At 44.4% G+C, this 24590-nt stretch overlaps 1 protein-coding gene across 5 annotated transcripts in view; it reads right to left on the reverse strand.

Moving 5' to 3' along the window:
• Nucleotides 1–24590, reverse strand: part of foxp1b (forkhead box P1b) — a 98671-nt gene that overhangs the window by 47654 nt on the left and 26427 nt on the right. For all 5 annotated transcript variants that reach the window (XM_078283566.1, XM_078283564.1, XM_071922959.2 and 2 more), the window contains exon 4: nucleotides 5330–5488. In XM_078283566.1, the coding sequence (XP_078139692.1) occupies nucleotides 5330–5488 (159 nt within the window). The remainder of the gene's footprint in view (nucleotides 1–5329; nucleotides 5489–24590) is intronic.

Consider the following 24590-nt stretch of genomic DNA (forward strand, 5'->3'; position numbering starts at 1 on the left):
GATTGTATCACCTCAAAGCAACGCACGCATCAAAATGAGAATTCATTACGGCATTACCTTGAGACCTTTTACAAACACAAAGAGATGAAGTCCTTGTGAGGATCGCGCGCGCACACACACACGGTGAATTATGGGATTTGGCGGTCGGAGCCGCTTTGCAGACTGACAGGGGAGCTATTCTGAAGGATATTTCCTCAAAATATCAATAGCGGCAATACATCCTGGGAGTAAGAAAGCAATGATGGAGCAAAACAAACCAATTTCTATTTCAAACAAGAGTGTGTGTTTAGGAAAAAAGCCTCTCTTAAGTATGGATACACTTAAGCCCGGACAGTCTGAAACAAGCTCTGAAGAATGAAAGCTAATGTTGGTGGGGTTTCTTCCTACACCTTCTAAACCATCATTGGGTGGCTGCATCCACCTCCACTGTGCATTATCTCTGTCACCTCTATGTGAAATAAATAACCTGCAGAGGGATTTGAACTTTAATGGACTGGTTACTCTTAGCAAGTTTAAAGCAGCTGTTAGGATAATGGAAGATGAATCTACTGGAAATTGGCAATGCTTTGATTTGGTTGATTGTTTTGGGATTGTGCCACCATTCCTTCTCTCTCTCTGTTCAGCTCCTCTTTCTCCTGCTCACTCTCCTTCTTTTCTTCCTCTCAGATTATCTATATATATATATTTTTATTCTGTAATGTTTCAACTGTATTTTCTATCCCCTGCAACTAAATATACTGCTGCTGTCTTGGTCAGGTCTCCCTTGTGAAAAGAGATTCTTCATCTCAGTGCGACTAACCTGGAACACAAAGGATAAATTCTACAGATATTGTTTAAAAAATCCTGTTTGGGCAAGGGGCCAGAGATTGCTGGGCTTGTGCTCACTGTCACCTCGCCGGTGGGCTACCGCTGCCGCGCCACTTTGGGCCACTGGCCGACCGGGCTGCGGGAACACCTCGAAATGCCGCCTCGGATCGCCCTGCAGCACTGGCTGGGCTCCAGCTGACAGGCCTCGGCCCAGTGCTCTAATGACTTACAGATTGGAGCACTGTGGTGTACATGTGTCAGGACAATGCCATGGGTCTACTGCAAAAACCAGTAGGAGAGGGAGAGAGAGAGAGCCGGCGGCTTCTCCCTGTCCTGTCAGACAGAGAGGCTTGGCCCCTGGATTCTGTCACATCACGCTTCCCCCCAACAGACCACAAATGAAGGATGTGAACAGCAAACGTGGGGAGGAGGGGCGTTGGAGGGGGCGCTGCTAGAACTTAAAAGGCTTTCATCATGTAAACTGAAAAGACATTATCTTTTGACCTGGAGATGCCCTCTGTGAGGCTGCACACTATGGTGTGAAAACAGGGAGAGAGAGAAATAAAGAGAGAGAGGGAGAGAGGAAAAGAAAGAAGAAAGAAAGAGTGATTGTGGATTGTGGTTTCAACTGGCAATAGTATAGATAAGAAAATTGGCTGCTGGCATGCTTTTTGAAACACATTATCAGAGGTTTGTCTGTGTCTGAAGAATAACAAGTGATGCACCTTTGACATCATCAAAATGTTCAATGCAACATTTATCAGAACATGTTGAGGAGGTGATCTGTCAAATGAATCATGCAACTTTCTAAACACAAAAGGAGGCCAGCACATAATCTCAAAGTTGAGTAAGCAATGAAACCCAAAGAAAGGAAAAGATCTTTTGGCTTTTCCATTCCTCACAAACAAGGGCTTCAAAGATGAAAAATGGAAGTTCTCAGCAGTGAATATGTACAGTGAAGTTCCTATGTTTTTTTCGATACCGTTCTCTGAACTCAGCTGAGCATTTTCTGTAAAAACCGCCTTAACCCAAAGCTGCAACTGAACAGATTTGAGGACCAGACATTTGTTAAGAGCATCCTTACTTCTTCCATTACCCATCCGCTTCTCCTCCATCCGACTACTCACACATTCTCGTTACAATCAGTGCAGACCTACTACAGACAGATAACAGTCAATGTCATTCAAGCAGGGTCCACACAGGGAACTCTAGCTGGCCTCTAGCCATACCTCACACTGTACCAGTGACATGAATAATGAAGGCCAATCTCGGCCACAAGCCTGGATCGGAAACAAGCCTAATCTGGGCATTACACTGATAGCAAAGACACCATGTTGACACAACATCTTCAGCCCAGCTGTACGCCACATAATCCCCTGTAGGAGGTGGGTGCCTACCTAGGATCCCTTGCAGTGTGGTGTAGTTAACCAGCCAGGCTCCTAAGCAATGCCACAAACGAGCCTCATTTCCCCCCTTCCCCCTCCGCGGTGCTGGTGGACTATCAGCGAGGGTCCGACAGTGTTGTTCCTAATTACCTATTTCTCCAGTCCTGATCCTGCGGCTGGCATAATTAGTTACCTGGGGCTGCAATCCAATTTGAAGTGATGACAAGAAAGTGATCCATGAAAAAGTAATAAGTTAAATCCAATTTCAGCCTGCCTCTAATTAAATGCACATGGAACTAATGAGTCAAACCCTACCATTTCACTGATAATGGTAATTAGCGGGGTGGGAGTTGCCGGCTCTCTTCGCGGTGCCACTATAGGTGTGAAGCGCAAAAGGTAAGAGCAGCATGGACGCTTTTAATTACACGTGTCATTCTGTCAATGTAATTTACTGGCTTTTTGACCAGTCAAGTATGTTTAGCTGCTCTCCAGCCTGCGCAGCAGCTGTTTGTGTATCTAGTCTGATTAAAGCGCCTCTGGGCCACAAGTACACAGCAGAGGTATCTTCTTCCAGAGGCTTCCACAGAGTGTGTGTGTGTGTGTGTGTGTGTGTGTGGGGGGGGGGTTGAGAGGGACCCCTGTTGGAGATATAAAACCAAAGAGCCATTTAATGCTGATCAAGGATTCTGGGGCTTGCTTGACTCATTTTTTTTCCCTTCGCTCCTCTATGCAGGTCATTTTTTTTTCAGATGTTCCATATATACCGTGCTTCATTATTTTTGACTTGAATAAGAATGAATTGGAAAGTGAGTCACATCTCCAAATGAGTCGAGGTCTCTCTGCACATCTCCTCGTGCCTAATGGGGAGACCGCTGAGATGAATGGAGCCTCGTCCGCAGATCAGGTGCTTTTATGGGGTGTCAGCTTACTACACAGCCTCATAATTGTTGGATCATGTCTTTTGATGACCCGGTCCAGCTCAACAGAGAATCATTATCCAGGCTGTGTGATGGAGATAGTGAATGTTCTGTGTGAAGGGGGCTCTTCTAAAGCTCTCTGTCTAAGCATGGGTTTGTTCTTAAAAGAGGAAGCGAGACGAGACTCAGATCGTTACCTTCTGGTGTTTCACAAATTACCATCCCGTAAGTGTGTGTATGTGTGTGTGTGTGTGTGTGAGAGCGAGAAAGAGTGGGAGAGAGAGAGAGAGAGAAAGGGGGGGGGGGGGGGGGGGAAGAGAGACAGAGATAGAGAGAGAAAGAGAGAGACCACGAAAACAAACAAAAACAAATATCTACAACCACACACTGCTGTTTATGTATGAACACTAGGCATTAAACTGGGTGTGTGTATGTGTATGTGTGTGTCTTTGTGGTAGGGATGCGTTTAATTAGCAGAATATGTTATTCAGAGATAAATAAACACTTGTCTGGACCTGTGGCTTTTTCATAATGGCAGTTTCAACCCGGCGAAATGTAACACACAACATTAGAGAGCAGGCAATTTACCATGTTAGTTAGATACTACAGCGAGCCTGTGCTCTCTTCACAAGAACCGGGCAGGAGAGGGGAGGGGAGGGGAGAGAGAGGAGAGGGGGGGGAGGGAAAGGGCCCGACTCTCTTTTCAATAGCTGAGTGACAGCTTGGCCAAGCTCTCTGTATACATTAATAAATTAGAATTTTAATTTTGTCTTTGTCTGCAGGAGATGGTGTAGTACTTCACTATGTACCAACAACTGGCTGTACGCTGGAATCTGCCGTTGTGGTCCCCTCTGTTGACCTCTGCAGCACAATTCCCTGCCAGGCTGGGGAAACTGTTTAGTTTGATCCTTTCAACTTATTTGAATCCTGACAAATATGCACACAACTGAAAGGTCATCACAGTCATATTTCATCCTCTGGAGCTATTCCGAAGACATCTGCACAACAAAGAGGCTCTTTCGCTACCTGACATTAGACCTAGCCGCTACAATAGCTCATTAAAAAGGGCCCCCAACGGGATAGTAGGGGTATTAAATATTATATATACACACACATAGAGAACAGGGCCTCCGTATTAATTACCAAATATGCCCTGAAGTCGTTTGCAATTTCACACCGAAACAAACAACCCCTCCTTGTTCAAACAAAGATATGCATCTCCGAGGCAGCTCAAGACGCCTGATCTGAAATTAACGTAAATATTGCATCAGATATGCAGTGCTGTTCCCATTCAAAAGCAGAACAAGATGAAAAATAAAAGATTATTTCCCGCTGTCTTTCCTTGCATCACAAAGGCAGCCCGAATAACTGCCGCTGCCCCGCCGCCTCCTTGCCCCTCACAGCGCTCGCCTTCCCACCTACTTGCTCCTCTCTCTGCACCCCACCCCGACCCCTCCACCTGCAACACCCACCCCTCCTCGTGGGCTGCTCCATAGCACCTCCTGCTGCTGGTGGTAGGGACCTGTGTGCTTTTCCATTTCCACTGTGCATGTGGAGGGGCAGTGATGAAAGGCAGACAGGGACAGCATGGAGCTTCCTATGCCTGGCCAGACTCAGATCTCTGCTGGAGGAGTGGAGCTCTCTCATTTCCCTCCCTTCTTTACGTCTCCCTCTCTCCACACTTTCTACTTTCTCCTCCTTTCTCCCAGCCTGTGCACTGCCCACACCAAGTAATATAGAGGAGGAAGGAACGCACCTTCAAATGTGGAAGTCAGGACCAGCCACACACACTGATGTGTGCTACTGCCTTGGATTTATCCTGGCGCTACTAGATGAGCTCATGTGATATAAATTGGCCACATAAAGGCTTTTCTAAGAGTCTGGCCTATATAATTCACAGCGACGCTCATTTGTGCATAGAAGCTGCTTCTAATGTATTGTGTAGCCATTTAGGTGTCACCGCTTGAGTGTGTGCGTGTGTTGGAAATTCACACATAATGCGTGAGCATACATAACTGCAACTGTTGCACTGCCAATCTTAATTTCCTGTTTGTGAACTTAGCCTGGTACTGTGCTTTCTCGCACACTGTGTTCTAGACAGAGTTGCACAAGTTCACTCGCGTGTGTTTTTTGGATTTGAGCAACCACAAACTCAGATCACCCAGCCAGTTAATAAATGTGAGAGTGCACTGTCTAAGAATGACAAGACATCTACGGTACCTGTAGGCTTTGATGCTTGTCATTGGCTTTGGGCGATTTCCGGCCGGTGTTTTGTTGAGACTGCAGTTGTTGTGACTGGGGTGGCTGTTGTTGCTGTTGCTGTTGTTGCTGTTGCTGCTGCTGCTGCTGGAGGAGGATCTGCCGAGCCACTTGGAGAGCCTAATAGGAAGAATAAAGTGATAGGATGAAAAAATGTCCACACAACAACAAACAACCTAAAAGCAGATATTTTGATAGCCCCTTGAGAACACTTTTATGGCTGTTATCAGAGCCCCCTAAACAATGTGCTGTTGGCCTTCTGATAGACAACAAACAAACATCCTAATACAGACCTTTCCATACTCCCCTCCTTGAAAAAAAAGACAAATTCCTCTACAAGCACAGAGGGAACAATGATCAGATGACAAAACAAACGCAGAGACAGAAAGAAGACAAAAAAATCAACAGCAACCATCCAGAGAAAATATTTATCTGTTGATAAGTTGCACTTAGAGCAAACAGAAACCGTCAAAGACACTGATCAGTGCTTTTTGATCCTCCTTTAGCTCAGTCAAACGCCCTTCTAGAAAGCAAATAAAAGGCTTTATGGCTGCTTCAAATATCTGTTAAAGGACACGGCCTTCTCAGTGGAAAACAAAATACAGTGCAGTCACATGTTTATTGCTCCAGCTACTCCCTTTTCCCTTACGATAAATAATCAAACATGCCATCCAGAGCAAACAAAGCCGGAGAGAGCTGGGGAAAAAAAACAGTGGTCATGAAAACGGCCAGCGATACCAAGAAAAGCAAGCGTTGTGTTCCCACAGTGAGCTGGCCAGCCTCACACCTCCACCAGTAAACCATCTGGGTAAATAACTGGCCTCATTCTTTCCATGTTCCTCAGACGATTACTCCCACAATTAAACAAACAGTCGGGGGCACATCCAAGCCCATCTCGCGGAGAGACGAGCTATAAGTCCTCCAGTCGATTATTTGATAAGTTCAGAGATTGCCAGACATTGTAAAAAAAAGTAAAAGGAGGAATGTTTAACAAGGAGATAGCAACCGCGCGGAGAGGGAGAGGGGAAAGAGCAGGGAGCACAAAAGAGGAAAAAGTTAAGAGGAACGTGTGAACAAGTTGAGTGAAACCTGTGAAAGATGGCGTGAAAGTGAGATATCTAAAAGGGAGAAGGCATAGAGAAAGTAGGAAGACGGAGAGACAGAGTTTACTTACAGAATTGATCTGTGTGCCTGTAAAGACATACGATATATAAAGACAGAAAGGGGAGACAGACTTCGGGGTTGGAGCAAACAGCTGTTTGGAGGTCCACTATGTGTCTATGTGTGGGTGTATGTATTGACCCTCCCAAACACAAGGCTGTCGGATGACATCATGAAGCATAAATATGACCACAGGCTACAAAGAGGCCACACTCCTGGCGTTTCACCATGCTTAAGTTTAAAGCACGCATACTCTCTCTCTCTCTCTGTGTGTCTTTCTCTCAATTCTCATGTAAGGATGAATGATGCTATACAGACATGTCTCATTCTGCATGCCTAATTGTCCGCTGCTTTGAAATTTCGTGGCGGGGAACCCCCCCCCGCCGCTCCACACTCATACGTAAAGTATAGAAATCAAAAATAAAAACTATGCGAGCAAGATTCACTCCCACACAGCAATATTTACATTTTACAGGCATTTAGCTGACGTTTTTTATCCAGAGCGACTTACAATCAATGCGATGGTAGAAGAAGCTTAAACATCAAAGCAAAAACATGCTGTTGACAGAACTAATGATAAGCAGGGGGTGGGAAAAGTATTAACGCGGTACAAAACTGGGATATTACACCTCACCAGATTGTGACAAGCTCTTATAGTGATATTGGGCAGCATGCTGATATTTTTTCATCCCATTATGAAGGATTTTTAATGAATAAATACAGAGCAATATTTTGAAAATGATGTTCTAACAAATGGAAAAAATGGTCATTGAAAGATTGAAAGTCTGAACGGCCTTGAGTTTCATTTTTGATTTCATTTTGACATTATATTGGAAAATTATTTCAGCTTTTTCTTGTGGTAAAATGTCAAAATCGCAATATACTTCAGTAGCACATCACAATACTTAGAGCACCAAAGAACCTTAAGATTCAAATATCATATTGTGGCTCAAGCAGAGTGATCATTTCATATTAAGAGCTCTCTGACGATCTCTAATACAAACAGTCAGACAAATGTTTCAAGTCAAGGTAAGCTGAACTTGAATGACTAAAACAGGTTCTTACTTTAAGTGAAACACGGATCGTTTATGAGAAGAAAAAAAACATAACTACGCCCAAGGTGTGGTATGACGGCACACTCAAGAGTAAACAAAGTGTTCTGTTGTCTTTTGCCGTGTAACTGATGACACACACCGTGAAATGTGTGTGTGGTGTGTCTGGGTTTACAACCGAGGGTGTTGGAACAAAGGCAGTTGAGTCAACAGGATATGATAGGAGGTCCAGAGAGTCATGGATGAAGAGATACATTTCTGGGAAGTCTTCCCTCATTGTCATCATAAAAAAAAAAAAAAGAACAGACCGCAAGCCTCATGACTGCGAGGATCAGTCGATGCAAGTACATAAATAGTAGATACATAGGAAATAGTGGCATTGCAATGTTCTGCACTGTTAAACTGAGAGGCTACGTTTACATACACACTAACATTTCAATCTTATGACTATACTGTGATTCAGACATGGGTCATTATGTTACTTTAATTAAGGTTACATATTATTAATACTGCAATTAAGACATGTGGAGTACATAAATATTAGTTGCATTATTTGTTTCCACAAGATGCAACACTCAACTCCACATACAGTCAGTAATTTTTACAGTTACAATCTTTGTTTACAGCCGTATTTAATAGCGTGAAAGTTACATGGGAGCAATATGACTGCAAGTAGGAAATGACTGATGCAGCTTCTAGCGGAGGAGCCACGTGACGTTCAAATAATAATGGCAGTATGCAAGATTGCATGGAAACGGGGAAATTAACAGCCTTCTGCTATTCATGTCAACAGCTTCATCAAATTATTCTTCCAATTAAAGTAAGGGCAATAATTACATTACCGTGCGCGTGTAAACATAGTCAATGATCATCTTGACATGAGCAAATTAACTGAAATCACACTGGAAATCACACCGCCGCCAGACAACAATCACATACGACACACACTGCTTGGACACTTTGGCTCTTAACAACTTTACAATGTGACTTTTAAAAAAGCCAAAGATACAAGATGAGTCAAAGGCGTTGTCGTTATTAAAAATAATGAGATGAAAAGGCGAGCGAGCTGAGAACCTGTGTTGCGAGGCCTGCTCCAGGCTTAGGAATGTTGCTGTGATGTTTGTATTTTAACAAGGCCACTGGAGCTGGCATGCCTTGGAGAGGCCTAATGCTGGGCTAAAATAACCTATTGTGAACTGTCACTGTGATGTTTACACAGCACCCACTTTTCTCTTTAACCCCCCCACACGCTCTCTCTCTCTCTCTGTGTCTCTGTCTCTCTCTATCTCTCTCACTCCTCCTCTGGAATTTATCTCCTTTTGATCTCCCATTCAAAAGGTACTGGAGGCTTGATAGACATGCAAGTCTAAAAGCAGCTCCAGACGACTGTGATAAACTGGCAACCGATGACAGGCGCGAGGCATCTAAAGCACAGAGAGATGAGGGGAACAGCATGTTGTCTGGGCACTACAATAGTGCAAATCAAGAGACTTATTAGGTGGAACTGATCAGATACAAAAACAGTTCAAAGCTGGATAATGGTACCGGGTGACTGGGTTGCCCTGAGAACAGAGGCCAGCCTTGCTATAGGCACGGCAGATGGAGATCTGGAGAGAATTATTAATTTAACCTGTTGTTTTCACAACAATAAAGAGTTAAATGCATAATCATAGAAGTTTGCCTTACTAATAAACAAAAATGAAAAGGGGAAAAAAAAGCGGGCCTTGTGATGTGCTTTATATCGAACTGGTGGAACATCTTTGGAATACACAAATTGGATTTGTGTGGGTTATTTCATCTGTGCAAGCGTCTGAGACTACAGTAGCGCTATTATAACCTCAAGCTGAGGTTGTTTGGAAGGCAGGCTTGTTACTGTGTAAGCTGGGATAAGGAACACAACACAATTGCATAGATAGACGCTTACATCCACACACCATACATACAGTCACATGCGCATGGGTCTGCACACACACACATATTTTCACACAAACACACACACCAAAGACAGAGTGAACCCTCCAGGTGCTTTTGATTAGAAAACACCCTGCAGCACCTGACAAGGTCTTATCAGCAACAAAGACTGTGCAATTTGGTATCCTTGTCATTTGCAATCCTCTTTTATTTTCCCCATTTCAAATATGTTCAAAGTTCACACCCTCTTTCCTTGTGTTAACGCGACTGCCTCAATAAACAACAGGCGTCTTATCTGCATCTACTTTCACACCATATTAGTGAATAGAGGCAGGAGCGCCTCTTATGTCCCTGGGCTATCAAGCTGCGATAAGGGAATTGCTAAGTACTGGATGTCTTTATGTGCAGTCTGCACATGTGGATTATTTACAGGCTTTGGGGTTTCCTGCTGCTAAAGCCAGCTCTGGGTGTCTTACAAATCCCAGCTCAGAGCATTGCCACACAGTCAAGTCTGCTCTCTGCTGAATCCCTCACTGCACCTTTCCCCACTATGAGGGAAACTAGACACATTTCAGATCTCTCTCTCTCTCATGCTTTCTCTTTCTTTCTATACAACTCTGCTGACCCAGAGTAACAGTCGCAAACACAACCAACAACCCAAATCCAACCGTGTTGGAAGCACGGCGATCAGGGAGAATCACTCCAATTGACTTGAGTGTGGCAGAGAGACAAAGCAGGAGACCGACACCACTCATCTCCCATTTTCAAAATGACAGACAAATAGAAGAAGAATGTGATAAAAGGGTCAGTAAGAGAGACCGGGAGAGGGCTTCTCTCAGGGTGTCTCCGTCGGGAGTCGGACTGTGACAAACGACGGGGCCGGCGTTGTTTGTTCAGGCCCATCATCAGAGAGACTTTTTTATTTCTACCAACGTCCGCCTCCTGTTGCCACAGCCGGGGAAGACCTTGAACGTGAAATGGTTTCGAGCAGATTGCTCCTAATTGCTAGAAGATGTGCAAGCAGGTGTAACCGGATCCCTGCGGCCACTCAGATAGCGGAGAAGGAAAGAGATGTGTGAGTGTGTGTGTGTTTCAGTGCTTGTGTGTGTTTATTTGTGCGCGTGCGTGTGCGTGTGTGTGTGTGCTTGACTGTGTATTTACTCAGTGGCTGGGGTTTACCAGGGTTTATTAGGCAGGAGAGTGTGGCTCAGAGACAGGCAGCAACAACACGGCTAATAGGTTAGCTGTTAATGTAGTCCTGCTCAGCAGACACCGGGCCCTCTGGCTTCGCTCCGCAGCCTCCGCGGGGCTTCGGCGCTGATGGCCTAAATGTCAAGGTTATCTGCTTGACTTTCTGACTGATCGCACGTCTCAACTCACCTGACATTTATCGTCCTGAGCGCTTCTGCTGTTTCCTGTTCAAACACGAGGCCCTCTGCTCCTCAGCGGTAGCCTAACCAAGCCTAGGAGTCCAGGTTCTGCTCTCACTAGCTCCTCCACGTGAGCCGCTAGCACAGCAGGCTAATTTCCTTCCACAGACAGCCAGTGGTAAGCACACTGAGCCATTCATTTCATAAATTACATAGGCTATTGTAGACAGTGGCCCTGAAATCATGGAAGCTGGGGGTATAACTGATATCCATTGTTCACAATGGGACTGATACCAGATATGGGGTTAGGGGGGTGTTGAGTATGCAAACATATAGTAATGGAATTCACTTGAAATAATTGTCATTTTAATTGAAATGCATATAATTTTGGGGGAGGATTCTTAAACATGTGAGCGGATAAGCAGCGAGGATCATGTCTATTTATATTAATTGCGTTGTTTCTTTCTTTTTTTCCCCCAGTAATACAGACGTTTATCTGCAATGCAAAGCAGGGAAAGGCTGGTTTCCCAGTAAGTATATAATTAATGCCATTTCCAAAAAGCCACTCCACATGGAAAGCAGGCCCCCGTGCTCAAACCTTGCACATTACAGGGCCCTCGCAACAACACTCTCCAGCCTGTGTTTAGATTTCCAAACTAATTCATGTAGAATACATAAATAAATCAACGTTTTATACCCACTTCAAACCATTAGATTCCCCTTCCTTCGCCGCACTTTTCAACTAATCTATTAATATTTATGACAACACTAAACATTTCAAATAGCCACGTTTAAACAATAAGGCAGTGCGTGCACTTACACAAGACCAAAGCTGACTTCAATAAAAACCCCATTTTGTTTGTACACCCCCCCCGCACCCCCACCCGCCCACCCGCCCACCCGCCATCCCTCCATAACAGGTAATGCAGTGCCTTGACAAATGTTTTTTTGGGGAAAAATGACTGAAAGAAAAACAAGAGGAAAGCAAAGTTATTAACTGTGAGTGGAGATGGAAGAGAGGGGGGCTGTGGAGCGGGACTGATGATGGAGGGAGTGGAATGAAAAGAGGGAGAGGAGCAGGGGGGGGGTGGAGGAAGAGAGAATAAGAGAGGGTAAAGAGGGAGAGAGAGAGAGAGAAAGAGATAGAGTTGTGGAGAGGAGGGGGGAGAGTGGGAAACAGAGACCGAACAGAGAGAAGAGAGAGAGGTAAAGAGAGAGAAGGAGATAGAAAGAGAGGAGAGTGTAGCAGAGGGGAGGAGGTGCAGAGAAGAGGGTAAACAGTGCCCCAACTAGGCGATTCGGGCGCTCGGAGCCTGGTACAGAGGGGTCACCACCCCCCACCCCCCCCGGCCCAGCGAGGTCAGCTCAGCTATGCGGGCCTGACAGCTTCCGTTTGCTGTGTGCTCGCCGTTTGTTTGGATTCTCCAGCCTTGCTTAGCCAGCAGCTTAACAACAGATGGCTAAAGAAGGCCTCTATTCAGCTTGTCTGGATCAAAAAATACACACTAAGAAAAGTACACAAGCTGCAGACAAAACACACACACACACACACAAGTACGCACATGCAAATGACATGGATTGTCAAAGTTGCACATGCAGCAGGGAGGGAGGACAGCAAATAAGGTTTTGCTTGCTGCAAACATTCATTTGATCAAAGACATGGAGACAAGACACATTAAGAGACACATGCAACAACATGCAAGGGTGTATGCAAGTGAACAAACACACACACACACACACACACACACAGTGTCTTCTGATCACGGCAAACAACTTCCTGTCATGATTCAATAACGGAGCAAATCTCAGTGAAGGCATTTCCGTCCCCTGCCATTCAGCAGTTATTAAATGAATACTGTGTTTATTACAGCTTTAGTGCGGTGTAAACTCATAAACACCCTCCCAGAGTACAAGAGGAGCTGTCAACTAAATATTGTTTCCCTCATGAGTCGCTCTTCCACCTCAATTACGCCTTTCAACTTCACAGGCTCAGTATGATAAAGTGGCAGTAAAAATCATTCACATTAATACACCATTGTGCATCTGCTGCTAAAGGTAATTAAAGAAGTAAATGACTCATAAGAATAGACATATTAGCCGCAAAATGAAAGGCAACTGGGCTGCCTCATGAAAATATGTACCATTAAGATACTGCATTTTCATATTGGGGTAATCAGCTCCACTAGCCTGATGCTGATTTAATCCACTCCAGTGGAAAGTCTATCAGCGCACAGCCGCGTGTCACTGTCTCTCTCTCACTTCTCTCCACCCGCCAAGCGCCAGGCATTCTACTTCAGCACTGCCTATGAACGACTCCACTAAAGGGAGGTCACACCGAGGCAAATCAGTCGGGGGAGCAGGCAACGCTTAGGTTTCATTTAGATGGCGGACAGATGGAGAGAAAGGAGGAGAGAGAAGGGTGAGAAAGAGAGGAGGATAAAATGAGGAGCTAAAAACAATTTCAAAAAAAAAAAAAGGAAGCCAAAGATCTGGGAACAATGCAGCAGGCAGATCTCAGCAGCCCCTCTCTCCCTGACCTTCCCCCTTTCCTTCCGAGCATACGATGTCCCGGGATGCCCACCACTGCATTCGGCGATAATTTCCGTCAAGTTGAGAAAGCGGGGGGAAAATAGCAGAGGCATGCCAACTGTGCTGGGTGCTTAGATGGACGGCTAGAAAACACCCGCTCCTCCTGATTGCATCTTTGTTGGAAGAGTTGCATCACACAGCAGCGCGGAGTGTTGTGCTTGGGAAAACGGGCGCTTCCAAAAACCCAGCGTGAGACCTAGAAGATTGTGAGCAGATTTTATCATGTGTGAATCATATTGTTTAGAATGGGAAGATCGGTCTGCCCCGGTCTCATAGACAGAGGACTCAACTTTATCGATACACTCGAGACTCCCCGGATACGACCGGTAAAACCCCTAAATCTTACAATTTAGTTGTGGTGAATGTAGATGAATGCGGACGATACGCAACTATAGAGCAGCGCTTGAGGAGAAGACTGATCAGACAGCTGAGAGCAGCTCTGAGTACTTGGGGCTGAAACTGATGCCCCGTGTTGTCAGCTGATCGCTCTTCGGCCTCTTCACTAGAGCTCGCCGCTGCTTAACTCAGTGTCGATGCAAAAGTAACCCAACTAATATGAATAATCCCACTAATCAGTAAACTAGACAACAGGCGTGACACTGCCCGCAGCAAACCATGACTGGCCCCTGGGAAATAGATTAGTTATGACATCTGCCTAAGAAGAGTATCTGTCCGAAACTTCCTGCTGATTGCATTAGGAAGTGACACGGAATCGCTCTTTGTTGCAGTAAACGAGATTTCGCTTTCGGTATCTCGCATTAAAACAATAGCCTTACCGTAGGGCTTTTTGATAGGGCTTTCTGGGGCTTTCGCCTGTGCATCTTTTCCCACTGATGCTCACTGCCTTGAACTGTCTTGACCTGAGACCTAACACATCATGAGCTGCAGGAGGAGAATTCCCAGTGTGTGTGTGGAGCGGAGAGTTCCTCCAAAGGAGAGGATTTTCTATAAATCACAGGCCGGTCCAATTGGCTATGGATTGAGTTGCAGCGGGGAGAGACAGCTCCCTGGGAATAGCAGTGTCTCTGTTGAAGTCATTCCAAGATGGGTAATATGATCCCACGCCGCCAGGAATAAAGGAAGGGAAAAGAAAAGAAGAAAAAAAAAAATCGGATTGCTTTGGCCATAAAGAGGAGTAATCTCCAGCAGGGTCTAGACACATCACCCGTCACACTGGACTGCAATGTATCATAGTCACACAGGCGGATGATGTGCCACATGGTGGGCCTCACTCTTTTGGATTTGTTTTTTTTTTTTTATTCTTTAAGAATTGTTTTAATCTTTATTGAGACAGTACAAAGAGAGGGACAAAGGGTTGGGGAGACATGGGATTTAATCCTAGTCTAGCAGAGGTACATGTAGAGGACTGACTGGCCAACAACATCCCCAATTCACAAGTCTGATTTGCGAGTCCTCTTTCATTTGGCCTGGAGTGTCTGGAGTGTTTGTGGAGTAACAAGTCATGGGAAAAGTCCTCTGAGTGTAAGCACTTTTCAAACCCACCTAAAGCTTAATTAACATGCGGAGTGCAGCGCGGTGACAGAATTGGCCGCCCTCAATCTGCCTGAGCCACCTTCAGCTTTAGGCGCAGAGACCTCCTGAGCTGCAGGCTTCAATAAACGTCGCAGGAGAAGATGATCACAACGCAAATTAAGTTATGTGCTAAGCTTAAAGGGGCTTACATAAACATGTGATGGAAATATTAAACAACGCTAAACCGAGGCGAGAGACAGGGGAGAGAAACAACGGCGTCTTTTACGAAAACAGGTCTTGACGAGACTTGAGCGCAATTGGAATCGGTGCAATTGGGTGCATAATTTCCCCAGATGTTGAATCTTTGATGACTGAACATTGCATAAATACAATAAATCACCATGCCCTTGTTTTTCAGAGAGAGATACATAGCAGGGGTTGACGCACACACACAGACAAAAAAAAAAAAAAAAAAAAAAAAAAAAAAAGGCAAACCCAAAGTGAAATACAGGCGGCAGAAGTAGCCTAAACAACAAGCACTGCAGGAACCAAGGGCATGTGGGCTATAGAGCTGGGGAGGGCGGGTGGGGGGGGGGGGCAGGGAAATGACAGACTGCTGTTCAACTCCATTAGCTGCTATGTGAGAGGGGTGCATCTAGCAGCACACGACCTGTGAAGAATCTTAGATCTCACTCTATCTTGGAATGGGGATTGCCGCATTAATTCTAGGAAACTGTAATCTCTCAAGCAAATCAAATTACTCTCATTAAGCGCAAGAAGAAAACTGCCTCTGTAATAAGTATGTATAAAAAAGTATTTATTACCAATAATCACCTCTTTAATATGAGCCAGCTTACAACGGCTTTTATTTTTGCTGATTAAGTTTAAAAACGGGGGAAACACGGAAGGGCACACACGCACGGACACACACACACAAAGCTCACACACACACACACACACACGATCTCAAACGCACACGCAAACACACACACACGCACTAATACACAGCTCATGGAGTTTATGAGAGCGGCTGATACAGTGATTAAAGGGGAGGGTAGAGGGATACAGTGCTTGAGGGCCTTGGAGAGGACGTGCCTCACCTAGTCATAAAAACACACCTCTGTCTTTAGGCCAGCGCCAGAATCGCTCTCAGTGGGTTCACTTGGAGGTGAATCGCTGGAGAATTTACATGTAAAGTGGCACATGTCATCACCCAGACAGTGCGCTCGCAACACGCGGCGGCGCATTGTAACTCGGCACACACACACACACACACACACTCGCTGACCGCAACACATTCGCAAGGGTTTGCGAGGTTGACTGCCCGACCCTGGGCACACACTCGCAGAGCAGATTCCGAAACGCAGGCAGCTGCTGCCGACGCTGATGTTTCACATTCGCTCATTTGCATAATTTGCGTTACAAGCCTAACTACTCCACCAAACAGTCAATAGCGTGATGCCGTTATGCATTTATGGTTTTTAGAACAGTAAACACAAAACATCATTGTGGGTATAATGACTCTGCTGGGAGGTTAAGTCTTTGCTCTTCTTCCAGGATGTGACATCATTCGAGAAAGCAAATGCTGCCAAGTATAATTGCCCTGCTGGTAAATAGAACAGATTTCCTGCCTTTTCTGAAGCAAGTTTCTAGTACTTGCCTCTTTTTTCAGATAACCAATTAATTACATCAAAAAAGCTAATAGAAAGTTAACAAAAACATCAAAATGGGTGATAAATAGGACTTGCCTCCACAAAATCAATTAGGACTGGGGGTCAGTGGGTCATTCATTTACTGGTTCAGCATAATTACCTGTTTTTCTTCCCCTCATTTACTTCTTTATTCATTTGGGACTCTGATGTCCCCGCAAACCAAAAGAACATACTTTTTGTGATTATTCAAATTAAACATCCATTCCAGGGAGAAAATGTCTGTCAAACTACGATGCGGAGAAGCTAATATGCTCCAAAAACAAACTCCCCTGAAGCCAAATGAGGGAATTCTATTAGATCTTGGCCTACATACTGTAACATTCAATACCACTTGCCTAGTCAGCTAATAAATATATAAATAAAAACACAAACAGAGAGGGGAGGCTTGCTCGTTCACATGGATACTCGCAGAATTAAACCGAATAAGGAGCGTGATCTTATGGAATATGAATTACGATCAAAATATGCTCAGCAGCCTGTACCTATGCCTCTATCTGTGATTAGTGCTTGGCAGGAGGACAAGTTAAAGCAGTTCTGTTGCCCTGTGGCTACAAATCTCTGCTGGCACTTCTTTGCCTGTCTATCAAAGAGGCCGCATCCACTCCTGTCTGCCCTGTCTGCTGTGATTCATAGTGGGCAGGTGAGGAGGAGGGAGACAGAAAGACAGTATGAGGATCATGGTTGACTATAGATGTTCTCTTTTCTTTCTTTGAAGAAAACTGCACAGGCATTAATAAACAGTATTGCTTTAATATGGCAACGCAGTACAATGTCCCTCTCCAAGGTGTCGACCTATTAATAGATAGAGGCATGTATTATGTTAAACACATAAAAGCCGCCTCAGTCAGTCAGCCAGCACAATATCACATTAACACTTTGTAAACATCCACCCATAAAGATAATTATTTTGATTGCGGGACTCTTGTGAGGCTTTTCTTCCCCTCCTCAACATCTGGTTGAAATATGGGGCAAGAACTGGCTTCCTGGCTGCCGCTCAGGTGGTTAAAATAGACTGCGCGCACACACACACACACACACACACAAATACAGCGGTGGGTAACTTTCATTTTTTCCCCTCAGTTTTTGTCGCTTGGTGGCGAGTCAGCGAAAAGGCAGGAGCTGTGGCTCCCCACACTGCACCTGCCAGGAAGTGATCCTTTTCTCTCCGGCCGGAGAGGCTGCTGGGATATGCCAGGGCACGCAGCTGAGCTAGACGATGCTACAGGCAGGGCATGGGGAGACACAGAGGCACGCACAGCAGTTTTTCATTCATGAGATATACGGCAGTAGAAAGACTTGGAATCACCTGCAGTAGTGAGCCGAGGCAAACCCGCTTGGCTCGGGGAAGATTCGTCACATAATTTGAATGGAAACAACGAACACGTTCAGAAGCATTTGCTGATATGCAACTGTTTTTTTTGCATTTCTTGGTGCTGTTGGTTGTGTGGCGGGCCAGCCAGAGGAAGAGAGGAGTGAAGAGTGGAGTAGAGCAGGGGAGACTGTGATAATCGACCAAGATGCTGCTACCACCGAGTCCCCTGTCCCCTCACCTCCAAATCCCACTGGCCCCGTTTTCAATTTAACACAGGACTTGACCAGATTTCACTCGTTGCAGGGCTAAGGCACATCTTTGACACTTTTACATTAGAAACACAGCCCTCCGCTGATTAAAAACCTTCCCTCAGCCTCTCTCTCCCTCTCCTCCCCGTATGGCGAGCGGTAATGTAAGATGGGTGTCCATTTCCTGTCTCTCCTTTCCCTCCAAATCAACCACAAATAACTCACAGCCTTCTGTGCCTATCTTGATTTCACTCCAAAAGATAAGGACACCATTTATTGTTTTCATTGAGCTTGAGTGCTAAGACAGAGAGCACCGAATCACTCTCAGATTGAGATAAATACACCACAAATGGCTAATTCAATCCGTCTTCAATGCCGACGATGTTTTGAAGTGAGGGGAATATAAAAAGATCGCATTGTGAAACCGGAGTCTGGTGCTGCGATATTGGCTAGAGACCTCATCAAACCGAGAAGAAGAGCCTACTGTAACTCGAGTCCGAATTCCCTTCGGAGGAGCAGAGAGCCGGTACAATATGGCTATGTGTTAAATATGGAATATGCGTTTTTAATACATCCATCATAACTATGATGTGAAAAGGTTGATAGAAGGAAGAACGGACTAAATAAATATCACAGGTTGGGCTCTTTAGACCTCCGTGACACAACTGAGGCTTGGCAATGAATTCACAACATGCATCAGTGTGGCGGAGTGCAGCGCTGCCCCTGGTAGTGATTGTGTGGTGGCGAGAGGCTGAGGAGTAGAGAGTATTTACTGATGTGGTTATCTTGTCCTGTGACAGGCAGAATCACTCAATCAGCCGGCGACGGCCGGGCTCAGGCGAGCGTTACAGGCACATCCCCTTACTGCAGGGGAGGAGGCGTCGGTGTTAGCCAAGCCAAATTTGATCAACAAATGCAGTTCCCCTGTGCCACAGCTATCTGAGATGAAGATGATATTATGTGGAAGTGAGCAAAGTGATGGAGACAGCACAGGGAGAGACGGGGGGGAAAAAAGACAGAAAGAGAGAGAAAAGGAGAGAGAGAGAGAGAGAGAGAGAGACCCGAAGGTGGAACCTCCTCTACGGCTCGGCTTCTTAAAGGCAAAGTGCCTCTCTGCTGGAAGCAAAGAGTTAACGCCCTGATTTATTCTAATGAGAACCATGTGCCTCACAACACTCTCTTTACCAGATCAAAGAGCCAAGCATTTATATGCTGGAGACAGTCTCAAATTAATTATCAAAAACTTGAATTAAAAAATAAAAACTTGTCTGTCCACTGGAGTTACATACCAATTAAAAACACAATCCTGGCAGACTCCGACTGACATTTCTAATGATTCCCTTTAAAAAATTACTGACATGTACGCAAGTTATTAAAAGGTTAGAAAAATTTGCATTTAGCAATGAGGAAAAATAAATATAGTGTTGAGTGTGCAGATAAGAGCTCAGTAATTAAGAGTAGGCATTGCGGTGGTGGAAAACATTTGAAGAATAAACCTGGACTAGTTTGCTTCTTTCGCTGTTGCCCTACAGATATTTTACATTATTCAATCCAAAATACCATCTTTCTGATTCTAACTTTTCTTTTGCATGTTAATGTTTAATAAGGGCCCTTGGCTATCTATGGGCACAATTATTAGATATCCGCAGAGAGAAATTGAAAAATTAATCATACTCTCAATTTTGTACTTCTCTGATCCATAGGAAATGGCTGTAAGAGCTGTGGCTTCTCCCCAGTCACAGGCTCCATCTAAACACAATCAATCTGCTGCCAGAGATGGGTTGCTTGTGTAAGGAGGACAATTGCATCAATACAGTAATTAACTGATTATTTATATGTTGGCACTTACCCTGATACGCCACAACATGGATAAGCCTGTTGCAAGCGGTGATGATTACAGAAATGTTTATCCCCGGCCTGACAAAGGAAAATTGAGTGTGTGCATAATTAGCAAAAATATTACACCAAGTGGTATAGCAGGGATCCTTCTATGACGGGAAGTTGTGTCGATAAGTGCAGACAGCAGGGAAATGACTGTCTCTCTCTCGTTCCTGAGTACATACTGATTCACACATTAACACACTCCCTGAAGTACATACAGCCTGGTAATAGGATGCATATTCACTGACAACAGTTGCATACACAAAATTGCATAGACCAGACATCTTATGCATTTAAATGTTCGTACAACTACATTATACATGTGCGGGCCCTGTAGGTTTTCAATAATCCTTGTTTTGACCCTTGCCGTTACTGTATGTAAAATATGCTAATATGGTGTATGTAAAATATGCTAATGTGCAGGCAAAACAGCGTTAAGTTCCAACAGTTGACAGAGGGATTTATTCTACATTCTGCTGAAAGGCACGATGTCCACTATATAGTCAGGTTACATGTAGACCTGTCTGTGTGTGTGTGTTAGTGTTGGCACAATAACTGAAATGTCAATACTGCTTCGAGACTGTTGCAAAAGAATTATAATTAATAATTATATTATAATTTAATTTGAACTACATATTTAATTTTATATACGTCCGATACTTCCACCTCTAGAGGGCAGACATGCCGACTGGAATAGTTAAAGAAATAATCTGTATGAAAAAAAATACACTTTTTAATACAGATAAATGTCTGTTTTGTTACTTTCTATTGCTGATTGCTATCAATTCAAGCTATAGCTAGTTCATGAAATTAGCAGCTTGTTTGGAATAAATATAAGAAGTCGTAATCTACATTGAGTGTATTTATTTTTACAGTATGTTAGGCCAGTGCCTACAACGAGTGCAAAACACCAAAACAATGACCACTTATCACCAAAAGTGTCGCCAAACATCAAGAAAAACAAGAATCTTGCGGATTATCACTTTAAACGAAGAAGATGGAAAAGACAGCGCAAAATTCAGTGGCGTCAAACAGCTGAAAACAGTCCCAGTTCAGCTAAACCGGTTGACAAACTGGTGTCAGAAGAGAAACATGGAACCAACATATCAAAGCCTGTGTGTAAAAGTCAAGCGTGGTCGCACATTGCTTGCTGTTTTTTCTTGTTTGTCGTGGTATCGTAGTATTATCGAATTAGATATTAAACTTAGCATTAGTATCAAAGTCAAAATCCTTGTTTTGTGACGACACCAGTGTTTTCTGTGAGGAGAAGGCCATTGATGGACCCTGTGCTGCCCCCCCACCCCCACCCCATCCCATCCCCACCCCCACCCCATCCCACCCACAGACACAGACACACACATATACACACCAAGCCCCCGGACAGGCAGCCCTCCTCCCTAAACAACTCTTTCTTAAACATCTGCCCAGAAGCAGCACTGCTGCCTTTTGTCCACTCACTGTCTCCTAAGGCATGTCATCCAGCTCTAATCAAGCAGAAAATGGTCATAAATATTTCTTTCTGCTAGATTTCACATTCACATTTCACGCAGGGACATGATATTTTCCCCCTACCTCCGGGGAGTACCTAATGCAAAAAACAGTTACTTATATTCAAGGCTCATGTTCCCTCAGTCAAATGGAGAACATATTCCCAGTTCGCGGAGGGGGAAAAAAAGAAAAAACAGAGGGAAAAAAAGAGAAAAAAAGAGGAGGGGGTAGACATAAAGGACTGTCTTATTTTCTGTGCCATTTGCTGGCTAGTACTTTCACAGCCATCCCATTACATCATGTCAAAGATTGTAAACAAGCAAATAACAACAGAGCAGCAGAGACCACAGCGAGGGAGCGACACGCACCGCCCTGCTCACCCTGTCTCCGCCGCCAACTGAGGAGGAAAAAACATTTGTTTTTATTGTCCATTTAAATAATATATATCTTTTGTTTTATACAGAGAGAAAAAGAGTGAATGAGGATTGATGTGAGCCATTGTTTCTGGCCCGGCTAAGTATTTATGGCACACGTCATTCACAGGATGTGGAGGTGCCATCACTGTTATTTATGACGAGACATCCCATCACGGCATATCATTCTCTAAATGGTATACAGCTACTCGCCAGTGAATGCCGACCCGTGCCATTTTTCTCTCAAATAGAGGCCACGTCACTCCTGAACGCACAGGGGGGTTGTTATTAATCACTGATACATACGTTGATGGGCGAATACACGTCAAACAATCAAATTTACTCCAGGGGACCTGCACTTGGTGTGGCGGTCCATGCATATTTACTTCAATGAAGGCTCATTTGATCATCGGCATCAGTGATTTATCATATTTCACCCTGTGTGCCAAAAACAAAGAGCTGTTGACTTTTTTTTTCTGTATCATTGGAAAAGGGATACACTGCGCACTAGTGTTGTCATGATAACTGAAATTTCAGTACCGTTGTGAAAGACTGAATTCAGTATGAAATTTTTAGAAACGTTCAATACTTTCACCAACGTGTTCTGCAAGCTGAAATTCCATTTCTGAGTCACCTCCAGAGGGCGTAAACATGTGGATTGGAATAGTTAAAAGAAGAAGAAGAAGAAGGAGGAGGAGGAGGATTGGGATAGACAGAGCTGCAGTCTGGCTCTTGACAGTGGACTGCAGCAGTCAGTCCAAAATTCAAACAATCAAACAGCTGAAAACATGACAACAGCGTCAAACAGTCCGCCATGTTTTGAACTGAATCCCAGTTCACCTCAACTAGTTGACAAACCGGTGCCAGGAGTCAAATATGGAACTGTTTCACTTGCAGAGCCGACAAAGACGAACACCCGACCAACGTACTGAAGCCTCTGTGTCAAAGTTGTCCAAGTCAACTGTGGTAACACATTACTTGACGGCTTTTCTTGTTTGGCGTCATGACAACACCGCTGTGTACCAGCAACAGTCTGAACCACAGATAAAGGTCAGTACACTTTCAAAAGGAAAGCGTGCAATAACCAGTACTAATGAATAAACATACAAACATAATAATACACCGAGTGCACCGAGTATCCTCATGTCCCTCGTCCCTTCCATCGCCCCCTCATATGCACAAACAAGCAGAAAGTGTATAAAAAAAAATTTTAAAAACGAAAAAAAAAGACAGTAAGAGAGTTAGAAGTAACGACAGCATAATTTGCCAATGATTTGCGATGTACATACATAAAGGTTTAGGAATATATATAAGGTATAGAGATGCTATGGAGCCTGGGAAATAGTTTTACAAAGTACAGACTTCTCCTGCCCAACTTTACTGAGTTTCTACCTGAGGAGGCTCAAATGTCACACCTTCTGTCCATGTGTGGACCAGGGATATAATAGTCTGGAGATATAAAATAAAATAAAATAAATAAGTGGATTTTAATTGTGATTTCGATTTCAGTTAGGTTATTTTCTATTTTTCAAAAGATGTGGGTCTTATTATCCGTCAATCTCCTTTTGGCTGTTGACAAAAGGCTACAAATGATAATAACGCAATTTCATTTCAGTCAGTTTCAAGGCAGATTGCAGTTTCAGTCAAGTTTCCATTCCCCAGCATACACACTTGTATTTTCATTATACTTTACTAATTGCTTTTTCCCTAGTTGGTTTTAGTTAACCACAATAACCTTGGTGAGAATAAAGAGGAACCTAGTGACGTAGGTGGAAGAAAAAAAAACATCCTCCTCTCTCCTTTCTCTTCGAGCCCCTTCATCCCGGTTTCATCCTATCAGCTAGCTAACCTGTTTAGAGCTAGTCCTGAGTCCTTTAGGAGCTGAGACATGGTGGGCACAGTTGTCTCAGGGTGCTCCAGGGAGCAATATCTGAAGGCTGTGTGCTAACAGACGGCAGCGGGCGGCAAACAGGCATTTTGCTGCCATCACTTAGCTCCCCTTTGAGTCCCGGCACATCCCCCTCTGTCACCCGGCCTGGCCTGGGCTCCGGGGCTGACGCTGGGGATGAACACTGACGTCTATTACCCACACTGTGCCAGGAGATTATGAATAAGATATAAAAGCCAGTCTCACTACAGGGCTTTCACATTAGACCTGCTCTGTAGGTGATGGCCTCCACGCATACGTACACACAAGCAAGTGCACACACATAGGCACATGCTTGCCCGCACAAACAAACACACACACACACACCCACACACACACACACACACACACACACAAATACTTTGCATGCACACACATGTCTCTGTGAACTAGCTCTGACAACTCTACCTTCGTAGCTGTCCTTCTGAGCATCCAACAGATGCCTTAATCTGCAACAAGGATTAGGGCTTATTGAAACAAATAAGTGTTTTAAGAGGAGACAGTCCCGGTTTCAATTTCAATAGCTCGTTTAACCCTTATCTGCCCAATTCCTTAGGGCCCATTCTATGTTAATTGGATCTACATTGCACTAGCATTGGGGGTGTTAACAAGCACAGCCTATGAATATTAATTACCCTGAAGTTTTCTGCGCAGGAAAGACTTCACTGATACATATTAATTCTAT

This window comes from Centroberyx gerrardi, chromosome 5, assembly GCF_048128805.1.
Source record: "Centroberyx gerrardi isolate f3 chromosome 5, fCenGer3.hap1.cur.20231027, whole genome shotgun sequence".
Taxonomy (NCBI): Eukaryota; Metazoa; Chordata; class Actinopteri; order Beryciformes; family Berycidae; genus Centroberyx; species Centroberyx gerrardi.